This window comes from Diceros bicornis, chromosome 14 (assembly GCF_020826845.1).
Source record: "Diceros bicornis minor isolate mBicDic1 chromosome 14, mDicBic1.mat.cur, whole genome shotgun sequence".
Taxonomy (NCBI): domain Eukaryota; kingdom Metazoa; phylum Chordata; class Mammalia; order Perissodactyla; family Rhinocerotidae; genus Diceros; species Diceros bicornis.
In genome coordinates this window covers 2630822-2647650 of record NC_080753.1, presented here as the reverse complement: position 1 = coordinate 2647650, position 16829 = coordinate 2630822, and the positions used below count along the sequence as shown (strand labels likewise).

General features: G+C 38.3%; 1 protein-coding gene across 1 annotated transcript in view; it reads left to right on the top strand.

Moving 5' to 3' along the window:
* COL19A1 (collagen type XIX alpha 1 chain) overlaps positions 1 to 16829 on the top strand; it is a 297565-nt gene that overhangs the window by 61553 nt on the left and 219183 nt on the right. The window contains exons 9-10 of the mRNA XM_058553922.1: positions 10844 to 10888; positions 13250 to 13294. Coding sequence (XP_058409905.1) covers positions 10844 to 10888; positions 13250 to 13294 — 90 coding nt within the window. The remainder of the gene's footprint in view (positions 1 to 10843; positions 10889 to 13249; positions 13295 to 16829) is intronic.

Genomic DNA, 16829 nt, shown 5'->3' with positions numbered 1-16829 from the left:
TCACTTGGAGGAAGAACATATGCAAACTGCCATAGAACACGTATCTCAGGTATAACATTCTGAAAGTGAAGTTTTTTGCTTTTTAAGGTTTAATATTTAAACTAGAAAACTGATTTATATTAACAGAGTAAGGCATAGCCTGAGCAGTGTGGAGTAGAATTTGCTTATTAGCTGCACTTTATACTTACAACCAATGTGATACAGTAATAAATTGAGAGATTTGCATATAAACCCCATTATTCTAAAACAAACCTACACTGTGAGGTTTGGCTAGGCGACAACAGTAAATTTTTCAAGTCAAGGGTCTGAACAAAGTATTAGTTTGCTGAGGTGGCATTTTTTTTCCGAGGCCCAGGAGGAAAATAGTTCACTCAACAACACTATATTATGAAATCAGTTTATGGAATATGGAGTCGCGAAGACTTTGAGGATGAAGAACTACATTTAGTTATGTTCTTTTGTAATTACAATACTCATCATCTCGTTCAGACTCGCATTAGGCATTCTGACCTGATGTGTACAGCCTTACTGCCAACATACCGCAGAAAAATAACTGTCCCCTTAAGTTTATTCAGCGCAGCTAGGATTTTGCCTAAGAGATTTGGTAAATTTTCTGTTCTGAGTTCATATAAGAAAATCTATTCTGTATAGCAAGTGTTATTAGTTATTAGTCACTGGTGACTTCTGGTAAGCTTAGTCGGACAGAAGTCACTATCAGTCAAAATGAGTAAATTGAATGGTCCAATTTCCAAGATAAGTGAATGCCTTAATGCATAAGATCCCACATTCACATGCACACACATGCACATATGCATGCACGCACTCACCACTCACATCCTCGTGGTATGCAGGGGGAAAAGGAGATGAGGATTTGGACCCTGGGAGCAAATCCTGCTCACAGTGTTACCTCCAAACGTAGCACTCCAAGCGTCCTTGCCTTCATTACCTGAGTATTTCACAGGAAAAATGGCCTCATTCTCTATTTCACTTACGTATGTCATGTATCAGACATGTTTTTTGAGAAGTGGGGATATTTTTTAAAATAGAATTAATTATTTTCCAATAATCTTAATCTTAATAATATTATAGTAAAAATTAAATAAATATAGAGCCTAATTTATGCTAAAACCAATTTTCTGTCTGCTGAATTACTTAGAGTTTGTCCAAAAATGTTTATTTTAGTGGGGAAAGCTTTAGTACGACGTTAATTTTGCTTCTCCTTGAGTTGGTGTGCAGTAAATGGCAACCTTCGTGACCACACCTTCAAATATCAAGGACTCAGCGTTAGACGCCTGGAATCCCAGCTCAAAGACTCACTGCAAAATTTAGGGCATGTCTCTTGGTTTCTTCTAAGTTTTCTCTTGTATAAGATGGGAATTATATTGTACCTACTTCTAGTTTTGTCTAAAAGATTAAACGAGATTATTCACGAAAGTGCCAGCTCAGTGCCTGGCATATGAATATCTGGTAAGCAATAGATATGATTCTAAAGAAAACAGTTTGACGATTCTATTTTTCTAAACTCTGGCTTACTATGAGACTAATTAGAACTCATTTGAGGGAATTTATATTATTTATTCAAAATATATTTGGTGGAAAATGTTAAACTAAAAGTTACATATCTTAGGGCCGACCCCGCGGCTTAGCGGTTGGGTGCGCGCTCCGCTACTGTCGGCCCGGGTTCCGATCCCAGGCGCGCACCAATGCACCGCTTCTCTGGCCATGCTGAGGCCGCGTCCCACATGCAGCAACTAGAAGGATGTGCAGCTATAACATACAACTATCTACTGGGGCTTTGGGGTAAAAAATAAATAAATAAAATTTAAAAAAAAAGTTACATATCTTAGATAATTTTGACCCCTTAAAACAAACTGGATATTAGCAAACCAATGAATTTTCTACTTAAATAAAATGTGTATGGGTATAAACTTTTACAATAATAATAATAGCAGCCGTTTACTTAATAATTATTATGTGCCAAGCACCATTAAGAGACTTCTTTACAGTATTTCATTCATTCTTCACAATATCTCTACGAGGTAGGATTTATCATCACTATTTCAGAGATTAAGAAGCTGTGATCTAGAGAGAATAAAGACTTCCCCAAAGTTTCATAGCTAACAAACAGTGGAGTCAGGATTTGAGTCTTTATCCATAGGAATCCATAGTTCTTGCACCTTAATCATATCACATCCTCTGGACGACTCCTCAAGTGTCCAGATTTGCTTCACACAGACAGTTCTGAATTAGATTTTAAATCTCTCTGCCTGCAGCCTAGAGAGGAAACTGTGCAGAGGGCTTCCTACTGTTCCAGGGAGGGCTCTGTCCCTTCCCTTTAGATCTATGGACCCCACTTAAAGTCTACCTAACCTTAGAGATTCTGACTCTCCCATCCTCAGAAAATGGTGTCCACCTGTTAAAAATCATCATCATATGTTTTTTCACCAAATGAAAGGATTTTGTCTAGCTTTACCTTCCGAAATAGGTATCATGAAAACAATACAGTCTTATTTTGTTTGGTTTCCAAATTTAAAACTATATTTGAAATATACTTTCAAACATTCCACACCTGATTCTCTGGAGACACTTATCTGCCCTGCACACCCACCTCCAGGCAGGTCAATCATGGCCACACCCTCCAGATTAACCTTACCACAACACCTAACCCAGGAAATTCTCTCTTTATGTTCTCCACCACATATGTTTTTGATATACACGATTATACATATAGATATCAATTGTATGTTCATTTGATCAAAAACAGAAGTGTTTAACTTTTAGTACCATGACTTTATTAAAAAATAAATCGAACTTTTAGAGGTAAAAAGCCATATGCATTAAGGCACTTAAGAAGTATGTCTGATAACATGATGAGAGAGTTGCCAAGTTGCAGGTCTTAAAAATAGCCGAGCTGACTATCCTCTTTATGAGGTGCTTTGTGTGATGGGTCTTTTCACCATAAACTCCAAAGCCCTCAGTCTCTGCAGCGGGATGAGACTGAAATGGGCAGATCCATCGTTCCCTAACTGCCTTTGTATTTCTTTTCTCTTGGAAAATGAAATGACTGTGATCTTTAAATCTCAATTTTCCCTTAAAAAGACATTTTAGGAGAAGACTGCAGCTTCAGGAAATCAAGACAGATGCTGCGACAGTTTATGAAAGTGCAGACAAAGCCGGTAGCTGTTGTGAATTATAATGAACTCTGCTTCAGCCCTGGTCCAGATGTAGCATTAATGCCTCAGAAACTCAGAAACTTACAGGCATTTATTGAAAAGCTAGAAAATTTTTTTTGTGATTTGCCTTTCTCTCTGTATTATCTAGTTTCATCTAATTATCCATTGAAATTCAGAATTAAGATTACCTTTAGAGTTCCTCTCGAGTTTAAAAAAAATTAAAATGCATGTGACAATTTGTATGTGACAATTTGTTGTAGGAATCAAAACACTAAATGAGAACAAAAAAAGACAACAACTTTTTTCTGACAATGGGCCGTTTCCTTCCTATGAAATTGTCAAGATTTGTAAAACAAGTATGAGCTGTGTGTTAGAGAAAATGCCTCTTAAACAGAGAATCACTTGTATACGCCTCTTTTTCAGAATATTCTGCAACAAGTGAAGGTAGAGTCAAATCTGGAGATAGGATTGAACTTTTATCATAACCAATATTCATAGAAAAAATGACTACAAAGAAAACAGTTTTGTCAACCTACTTGTCGGCTCCACTTATTAAAGTTACGAGAATGATACTTGAATTAGTGAAAAATGACTGCCTTTATCGGAAGTAAGTCTCATGTAATCCTCTTATCTGTGGGCAGTGTACTGATACAGTATAGTACTAAAATAAGCAGGAACCAGAGAAGGACAGAGGTAATAGAAGGACAGGAAAAGAAAAGAAACTTGCTCCCTCTGCACTTGATTTTATTTCTTAACGGTTTCTTGTTCCCTTCTAATGCCTTCCACTCGCACCCCAAGTCAAGCAGTTGGCAGAGAACACAACAGATGGATGACAAGCCCAACACATGCAATGGATTTGGCACCAGGCACTTGACTTTTATTTGCTCAGCAGTTAGCCAGATCTCAAGAACCTAGTCTGCTAATGTTCTGATCTGGTTTAACGCACTATGACAATCTAGCACATAAATATTAAAATATTGCCATAAAAAAGATCACACACACTCTGTTTCTCTGCATAGTTTAGTGGCTAATTATATTACTGTTGGTGTAGATTGCTGAGATACTCAACAGTGAATTTAAAGACATCTACAATTTCAGATATTAGAGGTTTCTTAAAGCAGCTCTGTCTAAAGGAGCATTTAGCCAGCCAAGTCAGGGACAGCCAGAGCCAGTGCAAGGGACTGAATGAAGCTGTTGGGTAACAGCAGAAGATTCCAGAGGATGATCACAGACAATTGGTGTCTTTCTTCCCTCCCACCATCCCTGCATTTTCACAGATTACTAGATTCAAAGCTCAAGAAAAATTGCATCTTTTTTGTGAAGTCCTCCTGGCCACCAGGCAGAATTAACGGCCCCTTCGATCTGCTCACCCAGCACTTTATTCACATTACCAAGGTAGTTTGTGCCTTTGTCCCCAGTGTGAGCTCCTGGAGAACAAGGGCTTGTTATCTCTCTCATCCCTGGAACCCCAGCATAGGGCACCTGACTGGTTCTGGATAAACGTTTGTTGAGTTGTTCAGAACTCAAGTGGACTTAGCCCCAGGCCAATAGAGAAGAGGAATAGGGAAGATTGTTGGGAACCGTGCTGAGGGAGGCTTGGAGAAGGCCCCCACGGCAGCGACGCTTCAGTGCACATCTTCTGTACTTTCTGCCAAAGCAAACTTCTGGGAGACAAGAGGACAGCAGGATCCCTCATTTACCTAGTAGTGCTCACAGACGTTGCTTCCTGGAATGAAATATAATAGAGAGAAGTATGTGCAGCTCCAAATTTGCTTCCCATTTTCCTTTGCAGGAACTGTGCTTTCCCTTCTCTGTCCGGTGTCAATCTCCAGGTTGTCTTCCTCTCTTTTCCTCCAAACTAGGTTCGAATATCTCCTGACTTTCTTACAGCATTGCTAAGGCATGTTCTTTCTCCATATCTTCACAACCATTTACCTCAGGGCTAAAGATAAGTAACCGATGACTTAGTGCATTTCGGCTCCAGAGAAGTAATTGATATGGAGTAGGACTATAAATTACTCGTCACGAGGAATACTTTGGACAGGAAATAGTTTGCAGTTACTGATATCTCAGTGTCCTCAATTAGGAGCTTACTGATGACACTGTCCTTCTCTTTATATCTTAAATCATCTTTCCCTTGTTAGAATACTTGATTCAGATGTCACTTACTCTAGATATTTCAGTAGACGATTCACGTGAAATGTCTTCTATTTTCTAGTAGTTTCATGAAGCATCAAGTTTAAATGACTTAAAGACTGTCTTACAGCTAGTCTCACAATAAAGTGAAAAGCCCCAGCACTTGTCCTTGACAGATCCACTTTAAGAAAACCCTCACAATCACATAGGAGCCCAGATTTTGTAATGGGTTCTACAACGTTGGCCAAGGCTCAGTTCCCTAACTTTGCTATGTATGGAAAGAAACGTTTACCTCTCCAAACCATTTCAAAATTTTTTGTTTTTTGTTTTTTATTTCAATACCTCAGTATAATTTGCAGTTAACTGCAAAGAGGACTGTAAAATATGTTCCCTTTGAAAGGAAGACGTTATGGTTGTGGTTGACTACAAGCTCAATGTATACATAAGCAATTTAGCTTTAGAAAAGCAAGTTGTGTTAATAGAAGTACTGTGTAGTATCCAGAACGAGGGATGTGTGTGTGTGTGTATGACAGTCCTGCTCTCTATTCTGTGGGGGTGAGACCATTTCTGAAGTGATGTTCTGAATTCTGAGTGCCACATTTTAAAGACATATTGACTGACCAGTGTGCCCAGAGAACAGTGACTATAATATTAAGGGACTCCAAACTGTCATTTAAAAAATGATTGGTTTACTGAATAGGTTTGACCTGGTGCAAGGGGATGTCATGCATAAGGCCCATAAGATTTTTTGTGTGTGAAATGAGAGCAATGGGTAGTAATTTGGACCACATTAATTTGAGTTCAGAAAGCGTTGTTTCAGTATCCACATATAGAATTGTTTTGTTTTACTCTCCACGATACAAACCAAACAGCAAAAGTGCCTGACTTTAAGAAGCTTTTGGTAGAGTCAGCATCTCAACAGATTCTTTGGTGGAGGTGGTGGACATAAATATATGAATTTACACTTGTCCCTATATTTAAGAATGCTTGTTTTCTAGGTATGTGCACCTGCATATACTCTGTCCCCACACATACATGTACACTCAGGTTGGTAGTTTTTGAGACAGTAGATGTTGGGTTCAGCTGCTCCTCACTCCGCATATGTACATTACTATGATTAAGACGTGGATCCACCATATTTTACCTTTGGTGGGCTAGTTTTCCCTTCTTTGAAATGACCCATAACAATAAGTAATAATAGGATCTCATTCATTTTATGATTAAGAATGTTTTAAATTTTGCCTTATCCTGAGCATAAATGTAATAATATATCCCCATGTGTTAGCTGCATTAAGGATCCAATGAATACAAAGAATTCAAAAGTTTGAAACTTTAAACCCTGTGCAATATGTGTTTTTTTAACTTGACAATTTATTTCTTGGAATGAAGTCCCAGAAAATAGAAGGAAAAAATACAGGAAATAGAAGGAAATAAAAGGACTCAGATTAGATGAAATATCTGAAAAAAAATAGGAGATATCTGTTTTATTTTTTCCTGAAATATTTAATTGAGTGCCAACAATTTAAGAACTATATAAAAATTCAATTTCTAAAGATTACTGCCTAAATAAAGCAGGATTGTAGTCAGAAATGTAGAGGTCAAGTTAGCAATACACAAAATCAAAATCAAATTTACTTTTAGTTGCCTCTTTTATTGGTTTTCATGCTAGAATTCTGGTGTTCCACTTCAGATGTTTCTTCTAGCTATTTCACCCCACGTTCAATTTAAGTAAATTTTCTCTTAATTAATATGAATTAATTAGTGGGAAAATATTGATATATTTCCAAGTGTACATTCAATTCATACAGAAGATTATGTTCCTGGAAAACATCCTCTAAGTGAAATTTGGTCAAGTTGAATTTTTTAATATGGAAGCAGTGTTATAATATGATCTCAGACTTTTTAATCAAAGGCTAAATAACTTGTTAAAGAAAAAAATCACTACGACGTGATATATAACTTTCTGTTTTCAGGGCTTAGGTCTAGTTATTAGCAAATTTTCATTTACCTGTTTATTCTTTCTTTTTTCTTTTTTTATTTTTTTGAGGAAGATTAGCCTTGAGCTAACATCTGTTGCCAATCCTCCTCTTTTTGCTGAGGAAGACTGGCCCTGGGCTAACATCCGTGCCCATCTTCCTCTACTTTCCATGGGCCGCCGCCACAGAGTGGCTTGACAAGCGGTGCGTTGGTGCGCGCTTGGGATCCGAACCTGTGAATCCCAGGCCGCCACAGTGGAGCGCGTGCACTTGCCTGCTGCGCCACCAGTCCGGCCTCTATTCTGCCTTTCTTTGCTTGGTTTCATTTGTACTAGGTTTGCAAACTATAGCTCTAGGGAGTGTGATTCCATCAAGTGTCCTTCAGACAGTATGTATTTCCTGCATAATAAGAGAAGGCATTAATTCCAATGTCAAAGGAATCAGGAAAACTAATCATTTATCTTTTATGCCTAGCTGTGCTACTTCAGGGAAATGTGCAGCAATAAAAAGGAGGTTCAATGAAATCCTTCGATCAGTTTTTCAGAAAGCCACCAGCTGGCCCTAAATCACTAAGCTTTCTCCAAGAGCTTTTCAAAAGGGTTACTTTGAATTCTGGAAAGGGTGCTTTAGATTGCTCCGTAAAGTTGAAGATATGCTATGTCTTACAGCAATAACATGGCAACAATATATCAGCAGCGATGTTAGATGTGGCCCTGCTTGATATGACAGATGTTCATTTGCCTGTCTGTAGCTTGAATTTATAACAGGAAAGGGCCACGGGCCCTTTGATAGATAACCCTGTAATAGAAAGTATATGCCTCAGAAACAAGTTTTGAAAGTTATGGTAGCTATGGAAAACATTGCTTGTAATTTTCTTTCAACAATGGGCTAAAATATTGATTGGAAGCCAAAGGCTAAGCTTCTTCTTTCTTCCTTGTGCTGAGACTGGGAGGAAGCAGGGACAGCAAGGAGTTCAGAAAAAGCAACTAATGTCTGCTGTCCAGTAATTCTAGGCAGATGTTTATTTGGTAGATAGGATTCAATTTTGGCCCCAAGCTGCATGGGGCATGAGAGCTTTGACACTTCGATTGAGTGAGCATGAAGAAGAGCTCATTCTGTTGATATTAAAATTAGATTTTGGATAAAGTCCTAATAGAAACATTTTCGTCCATTAATCTGTTAAAATTTTGCTCTTTAAGACTATTTTCTTCTACAATTTTTATGTTACTTTAAAAATCTTTTTGTTTTTTGAGAGAGAGAGAGACAAAAACAAATATGCTAATTTATCACTCAAGGACTAGAAAAATCACAAATTATTTTAAATGATTATAAGTTTCTAAGTAGGATATCTTTGATAACTTCTAGAAAATCAATGAGAAGAAAATAAATAGGTTTCTGAATACAAAAGTTGCAAACTTTAAGCTTCAAAAGTCTCCACTCAAAACCTCAAATCTTTCACATGTTGGTGTGTTGTGTGGAGCTGACTCATTTCCTGTGAGAGTAATCAGTGGTGTCCCTTGGTTATCTTGGAGTTTTGAATTATGTTTACAAAGCAAATTCCTAGTCAGGAAAGAGCAGTGACCAATTAACACTGGCCATAGGAAAACACAACATTTTAATTGCAAAAATCGTAAAACCTGTGTCCATTAGAAAGTGAAATAGTCTTAATGTCATAGCTGTAGAGATTTTTGATACCCAATTAACAGCAGCTCTGGGCGTAACCCTAACCTGACATCTGCCAGAAGTGGGACTTGAAAAGTGCCAGTGCTTGGAGCACACAGTGCGTAGGAGTGGGCTGTGAGCAAAGAAAAGAGAAGGAGATACTGTCACTACTTTCTTTTTTTCCAAAAAGTCTTTTTGGTGTGTACACTGTATCAGTGTGCTTTACTGGATTACATGCCACATCTTGTTATCGTGTGTAACTTGTAATATGATATAAAACATTGTATTGGACCAACTGATGAAAATAATTCTGCTCCTTATGGACAAGTGGACATACTTCTGCGATGAGTAACAGAAGCTTAATTTCCGTAGAATGTTCTCTGGCGTCAAATACTTAATGTGCTTTTACTATCACTTTATCAAATGAAATGGGAAGTTTCTAATACATTTGTGGGATGCCTGAGGTCTAGAACTATAACAATTTTTTTAATAACAAATATATTTATTACATAAATAAGTACATTATATTTTATTGATGCTTCAACACAATTACATTTTGCAACAAAGTTTTGCTTTTGGTGTTTACTGTATTCTGTGATGATAGCAGTTATACTATAAAGCACTTAGATAATTTAAGAACTGCCTTAGTCTTTAAAATAATATGTGTGCATGTATATAGCAGTACACCTCTGGTAAAAATGACTAAAACTTTCCAAAATGTCTTAATTAATGAAATAATAAAAATCTATTTAATTTTAGACAGAATATGTTGTTGCTATTTTAAATTTTGAACATGTGATTTTTTTCTTCACATATTTGAATTTTATTTAAAACTTCTAAGAAATGGTATCTAACTTCATTCTCGGTAACGCTTTAACAACTGTTGTCTTAAAAATGAATTATAAGTGCTAGCTAGAAATAAAGGAGGTCCATAGAATTGTCAATTATTTTGAGCTGTGTAAACCCAGAAAGTCAGGAGCCGAAGTCAATTCCTATAAGCAGCTAAATTCCTAAGACTCCACTGAGAATATGCACATTCTCCCAGGAGTATCACCTTCTAGCTGGTGTGCTGTTTACAAACCAGACTTGTCAAAGAGATGACCCATGAATTCCAGTAATGGAAATCGATAAGCATTTGCTGAAAACCTTTTTACCCAAGATAGGAACCAGATGAATGGGAAGAACTAAAAACTTTCCCAAGTTATTGTTGCAAGGAAAATGGCATTGTCTTCAAAACTGATTTAAAGGCAACCAATAGAATGAACAAGAAAGTGAACATGCTCATACGTATATAATATATAGATATATTCAGTTTTTAGATGAGGTCACTTACAAGCCAGAATTCAATCTTTTCCATGAGACAGTGTAGGGAGGTGGTTACGGCACAGAGCTGAAAGTGTGTGGGTTCATATAATTCCAGTTTTATCTCCTACTGATTGTGTAATCATCTGTAATAAGATGGTCATAATAGTGTCTACCCGATAGGTTTGTTGTGTGAACAGTGTGTGCCCATAAAAAGCTTGTGTCAGACTTTAATCTTATGACCAGGGGGTTGAAAGAGAGAAAATGAAATAAGGGTACTGCATAGCCTGTGGGGAAACACGGCTGTGGGGTTAGAGAGACCTCGGTTCAAATCTTGGGTTTTGCCACTGGGTAGGTGTGTGACCTTGAGCATGTTACGGAACCTTTCAGAGACTCCGTTTTCCTACGTTTTAAGTGAAAGTCCTAACCTGCAACTGTGGGGTGCGGGCTCGCCGGAGCCCCTGCGCCTGGTCGACAGTCAGCCCGAGGCCACCTTTCCCTGCAACGCTACGGCTGCTTCTTCAAGACTGCAAACATTTCTCTAGTCATTTGTCTTTTATGGCTGGTAAAATTTATCCTTTATGCTTCTTTTAGGGTGAAGATGGTTTACATGGAGCCCCAGGCTTACCTGGTCAAAAGGTAAAGAGTTTTTCAATGTTTCACCTAAGTTAAGAATTTTAACATCTTGAAAATTGAATTTGCACATAATACAGTGAAGATTCAGAAAACATATTTTATGAAACTGAAATCCCCCAAAAAACTCTTTTGGAAAGCTGCTAACCAGTCTTTCCACAGAGAAGAGAGAACCCCGGAAGCAGTCCCGTCTTAAAGGGACCACTCAAGGAGGGGGCTCTGTCCCAGAGCTTCAGCAGCGTGCGTCTCCAGAGAAGTCAGCAGTGGTGCTTCCTGGGGCCGGTGGGATCGTGCATGGCTGCTCTGGAAATGTTTTCACTGTTATGAGTCAGAGTCTAAAATGAAGAATGGAATGGTTTTTACTGCCTTTGACTGTATATTGTTGTTTCTTATTTATCTTTCTTTTTATCCCTTATTGGGCTAAACATAATAGTTATAATGACATAAAATACTAAACATTACAAAGATGCTACAGCTAATCTCTTCAAAAAATATCTTTCAGAATGACAAATTCATAGTAAATAAGGATTTTCGCATTGACTAGGCCACTTCTTTCTGTGCCTAGTATCTTTGTCTTTACCAAGATGAACTTCATTTATACCCCGTTACCGTCCAAGGGCTGTGTTCTCCTCCTGGGAAGGAGTGTGATTGTATATGACCAGCATAGCTGGAAACACAGAGACTGGTCTGTTCCAGTTTCCTGGAGGGGTGGGAGCCACCTCAGGTGGAGCCAGCTGTCACGATACCACCCAGGTAATCCCACCACAGGGGAGAGCATTATTGATGCAGTATCAGATGCCCACCAAAGCCAAGCATGTCATTTCCATGCTCTGGAGAAGTTTTATAGGTCTTAGCAACAAGATGCCAGAAGTTACTATAGCATCTAGGTTTTTCTCTGCAGCTAAAAATTACCATGAAAAAGATATGTACTTATTTATAGTTACAGCTTTTGAAAATACTTCCTTTACTTGGCTTGATAAAGATAATACGATGGAACTGGCAGCGATGAAATGGCAAGCTTCTGAATTTTTTCACAGCAGTTCTAGACAAAACCCATTGATACGGGATGTGCTGCGTCTGCGAGTCGCATTGCAAGCCAAGGGATGTGCAGATTTATCTGCTGGGAAATGGCTTTGGACTTTCCAGCAGCTGTTTGTGGTGGCTGCATCACACTGACATTGTGGCTGATGTATTGGGGGAGTGTAGCAGCTTCAGTGTCAGCTTGAATTAACAGATCAAGTGAAAGCCTATATCTTAGGAAAAATGTTAGAAAAAAAGGTAGATTGTGCATTCAGTGGCAAATATACCCAAATACTAACCTATTTTCTTTCCTGGTACCTTTTTTGAGGGTAGATGAAGCAGAAATAATTATTTAATCGTGTGTGTATGTGTGTACATGTATGCGTACACATTATATATAATATACACACAAAGACTATACATATAGTAAAAAGCTGGCATTTTTTCCTAACATATGATTTTACTTGTATTAAGTGTCACCGTGTTGAAGCATTACAGGAAAAACTGGAGATAAGGAACCCTTCCTCCCTTGTCTCAGTGGACTCAGGAAATGTTTGCCGAGTGTTGCTTTGGCTGGAGGGGTGAGCGTGATCCCTCCCCGACACTGACTTGCTGGCTGTGTTTTCATGAGCACCTGACATATGTTTGATGTTCAATGAATATTTTTTTACTATATGAATGAAACATCAGTACTATAAATATCTGTACAGAATTACGTGGGAAAATAAGCTTACCAGATCAGAGAGAGTTTAGTTGAAGAACAGAGAACTTAAACCTTTTAGAATAAACATGGTGGTTGAGAGCCAAGCCTCTTTCCGTGACTGAGAGGCAGGAGATCTGGGTGGTGGAGGGCATGGCGCTGGTGTCAGCGCTGGAGCCAGAACCCGGGGTTCCAACCTGAACTCGTTCATCACACGGCTCTCTCTGGAACAGTGTTCTATAGAAGTCAGCTTGAGGAGGCTGTTCCTACTGGATCTAGTGAAATAAAGAGTAATAGGAATAATAACAATAACAGCTGACTTAGTCTGTGCCAGGCACTATGTTGATGCATTCACTTCTCAAAACGCCTATGAGAAAGGTGCTGTATATGGAGGAGTTCAGGTTGCTGGAGAGTAAATTGCATTGGAAGTAGTGAAGATGCAGCTCTCACCCTAGAGAATTACTCCTTCAGGATTTAGGAATATTTAAATTTAATGTAACTTAATATTGGTTTAGAGCATACATATTAGAAATGGTTTTTATTTATAACTACTGATTTTTCATTATTATAAACATTATTATTGTATGAATTACATGTGTTAAAAGTAGTATGCCTGTTATTTTACACATCGTATTCCTCTTCTACAGGGAGAGCAAGGTTTTGAAGGCAGCAAAGGAGAAATTGGTGAAAAGGTAAGTATTTCTCTTTACATACACATCTGTGAAAATAAACTGTGTTCTTGAAAATATTTTGAAGTGGAATATCTAACTTGCTTTCTGCTTTCCATATAAGCAATTCAATAACTTTGTAGAAATAATTTAAAATATTTGCTTCATTTAAGGTAGACTTAATATCTTGATGATTGTCAGAAATCTTTCTAAATTTGGTTGATAGTTATATCTAGATATTCCTAGTTAAATGCATTCCATTGATATATAAATGATTCAAACATTTATTAAGCATTATATTTTTGTGCTATAACATCATTGATGCGCTAAGTGGCCAAGTCTTTAAATAAATGCTTTGTTTATACATATACGTGGGGTATCAGTGGAATTTTTCCTAAGGAAATAAATAAGAACTAACTGTAATTGTCAGGGTCCAACAGAAAAGAGATGGCACACTCAGAATAGTTTGGAAGAGTTTATTAAAGGGATCGTTTAAAAGGTAGGGGCAAAGAGTAGGAAAACCACAAGGATTGTGCAATATCCCAGATCGGGTTATAGTGAATGCCTTAAACTCTGCAGGGTTGCAGGTTACCAGACTCAGAGGCAGAGAACCTGTGTGGAGAGGGCTGCAGATTGCAGCAGAGGGAAGCAGTTAACTCAACATTCAAGCAACCATGTTTGAAAAATTTACAGCTTTCTGCTGAAAGTACAGAGAACAGAAATGCCTTAGCCATCCAAAATTCCCCACCAATCATTTGAATCCTTCTGCATTTCATAAGTCTAGTTTTATTTTTAAATAGAACAAACACAGTATCATTCCTTTGTCTGGTAAAATGTCTGTAATTGGACAGCCAGAGGAGGGCTGGAAGGGGAGGGCGCATCTCCAGTTAGACTGTGTTGCCTGCACTTAGTCTTCTGGGCAGTGATCAGCTATTTGCTCCTTCAGGAAGTATATATACACACAATGAGCATCTATTATAATTATCAGACAAATTACACATGTTGTAAACTACTTGCTAATTACTTTTTCTACAAAACTGTGAGGGAGAAAAAAGCAGAGCCATATAGTAATCATATAATTGAGGAGAATTCTGTTAAGTGATGTCTATTTTTTGAAAGCGGATCTCTCTTCTTAGAAATCTCTTGAATATTTTTGTTTTAGAGTAACAGTCATTGCAAGGCCATGCCTTTAAATAAATGCTTTATTTACACATATTCCTGTTTTGTTAATGGGACTTTACCTGTAGGAATAAGTGAGAATAAGCAAGGAAAACAGATATATTCTCTGTAATTTAAAGTCACCATCTCACTAATGTCTTAGTGATTATTTTGATATTTTATATATATAGTTGGTATTGCTCAGTAATAAATAGATTTTCACAGGCTATGAGATGTAGAAAAACACCCAATATGTTTGGCTTCAAAGATTTTCCTTCTAATTCCTCATGTCTATTAACTGTTGCCTTCAAATAGTCAATTTTACTATACGGTGAAAATATTTATGGATAATCATTGAGATATCAGGAAGAAATAAAGCATCAAATAGAAAGACAGTCTTGAGAATTACAATTCAAATGGTTTTTAGTCAGATGCAAGATTGATGTAATAAGCTTTATGTTAAAAAAAATATGTCCTGGGGGCTGGCCTGGTGGCGTAGCGGTTAAGTGCGCGTGCTCCCCTGCGATGGCCCGGGGTTCGAAGGTTCGGATCCCGGGCGCTTACCGACGCGCTGCTTGTCAAGCCACGCTGTGGTGGCGTCCCATATCAAGTGGAGGAAGATGGGCATTGATGTTAGCCCAGGGCCAGTCTTCCTCAGCAAAAAGAGGAGGATTGGCAGGTACTAGCTCAGGGCCGATCTTCCTCACACACACAAAAAAAGGAGAAAGTTCATCAACTGTCAAAGAGACAATACCACGGCTGATTTTCAGGTGATATTCAGGTGATATGTGGCTAGAAAACTAGCCGTGAGGCCAGCTTAGCTCTTAAACCAGACTGACCAAGTGGTTCCTTCAATGTCGGACATTCTGTTCTTAGTCCAGAGGAGAACCCGTGAGACCTGAACAAGTATAGTGGACCGCATCTGAAAGTGTATTCCTGAGTCCACAGCAGCTTGTAACAGGGCAGAAACTCATATATTACCTGAGCAAACACAATTCAGCCGAGTCAGTCCCGAGAGGAAAATTGTTTGAAGATGCAGTTTGTTCTCTCAAAAATTAGTTACTTATGCTGGCAGGACTCTCCAGAAGCCAGCTGTTTTCAGGTTTGCCATGCTCCGGTTTATCATTCAGACGACGGGAACGCCCATCCCAGTGCCGCATTCCTGGCTGGCGGAGTCTGGTGAGCGTCACTCTAACAGCATTGCTCAGGAAACCAGAGGGATGAGGTCTATGTTCTGGCTTCTCTGTTTCTCTAGCAGTGGTCTTAAACTTCCCTTCTTTGGGGGATTTTCCTTAGTTCCTCCAGTGTTATTGTAGGTATGGTGTAGGGTACTACCAGTAGTGAGCAAAACAGAGAGTCCACTCTTGAGGTGACAGTTGTCCCCAAACCGTCAGCCTTCTGTGCAAGGAGCAGCCAAACCCTTGTCATATGACCAAGTGTACATGCAGGAACCGAGGTCTGAGCATCACGTGAGAAGGAGGCTGTCTGGCAGAGTTCACTGAAGTGACCTCCATCCCTAAACCCTGAGCCTGGCTTTTACTTTAGGTCTTTGTGAAAATAGGAATGTTACTTGTTTACATTTATGAAAAGAAGAAGCAAAGAGAAAAGCAAATGTAAGCATCTGCTTTGTTACAGCATTCATTATTTTTAAGTAATCACTTCAAATCATGTAATCTAGTTTGCCTTTAAAATTATCATTCTTTTATGTTGTCATTCAAGCCCTGACTGACTTAAAGTTTAAAAACTGATTTCTTCAGCATTAAACTGGATTCTGCTGAACTTTATTGTTAAATATCATTTGATTGTGAGAGAGAAGCATCCAGTGGCAACTGCTGCTCATGCCACACTTTTCCTGACATTTTTCCTACATTTTCTAACTAAAACGTCATCAATTTTGGTTCACTCGAGAGTGACGTTTAAGTTAACATGGGCATGTACAGTAGCAAGGATCTCAGATGTTTCAGCTAGTGGTGGAACTTTTCCATTTGAGGAATTAAAACTATCTGGCCTCTTGAAGATCTCTTAAGTTTAGTGAGAGAAAAAAGAACAGTAAAATGAGTCTTTCTTCATGAACCATTCGGCTCCAGGAGGTGTGGACAGTGCCCAACATTTAATGCGTCTGTAGCCGGGAGTTCATCGTTAGGGAGGTTTGGATGAACGCTTACTTAAACTTATGGGCGTTACCTACTGCGATCTTGATTACTGATCTTTTCTTCTACTCTGAATTAAACTAATAATGAGAAACGCCACCACAAAACTAACAACTACATGTGGTTCCTGCTTTAATTCATCTCCTAAAGCTTTGGATGGTTGTTGTAAGTTTCCAGTGACTTGTGATTCTTATTTTCTTGTTGTTAAGAGTTTATCTGGGTCCTGAAATGATGTATAAGATCTTTAAATC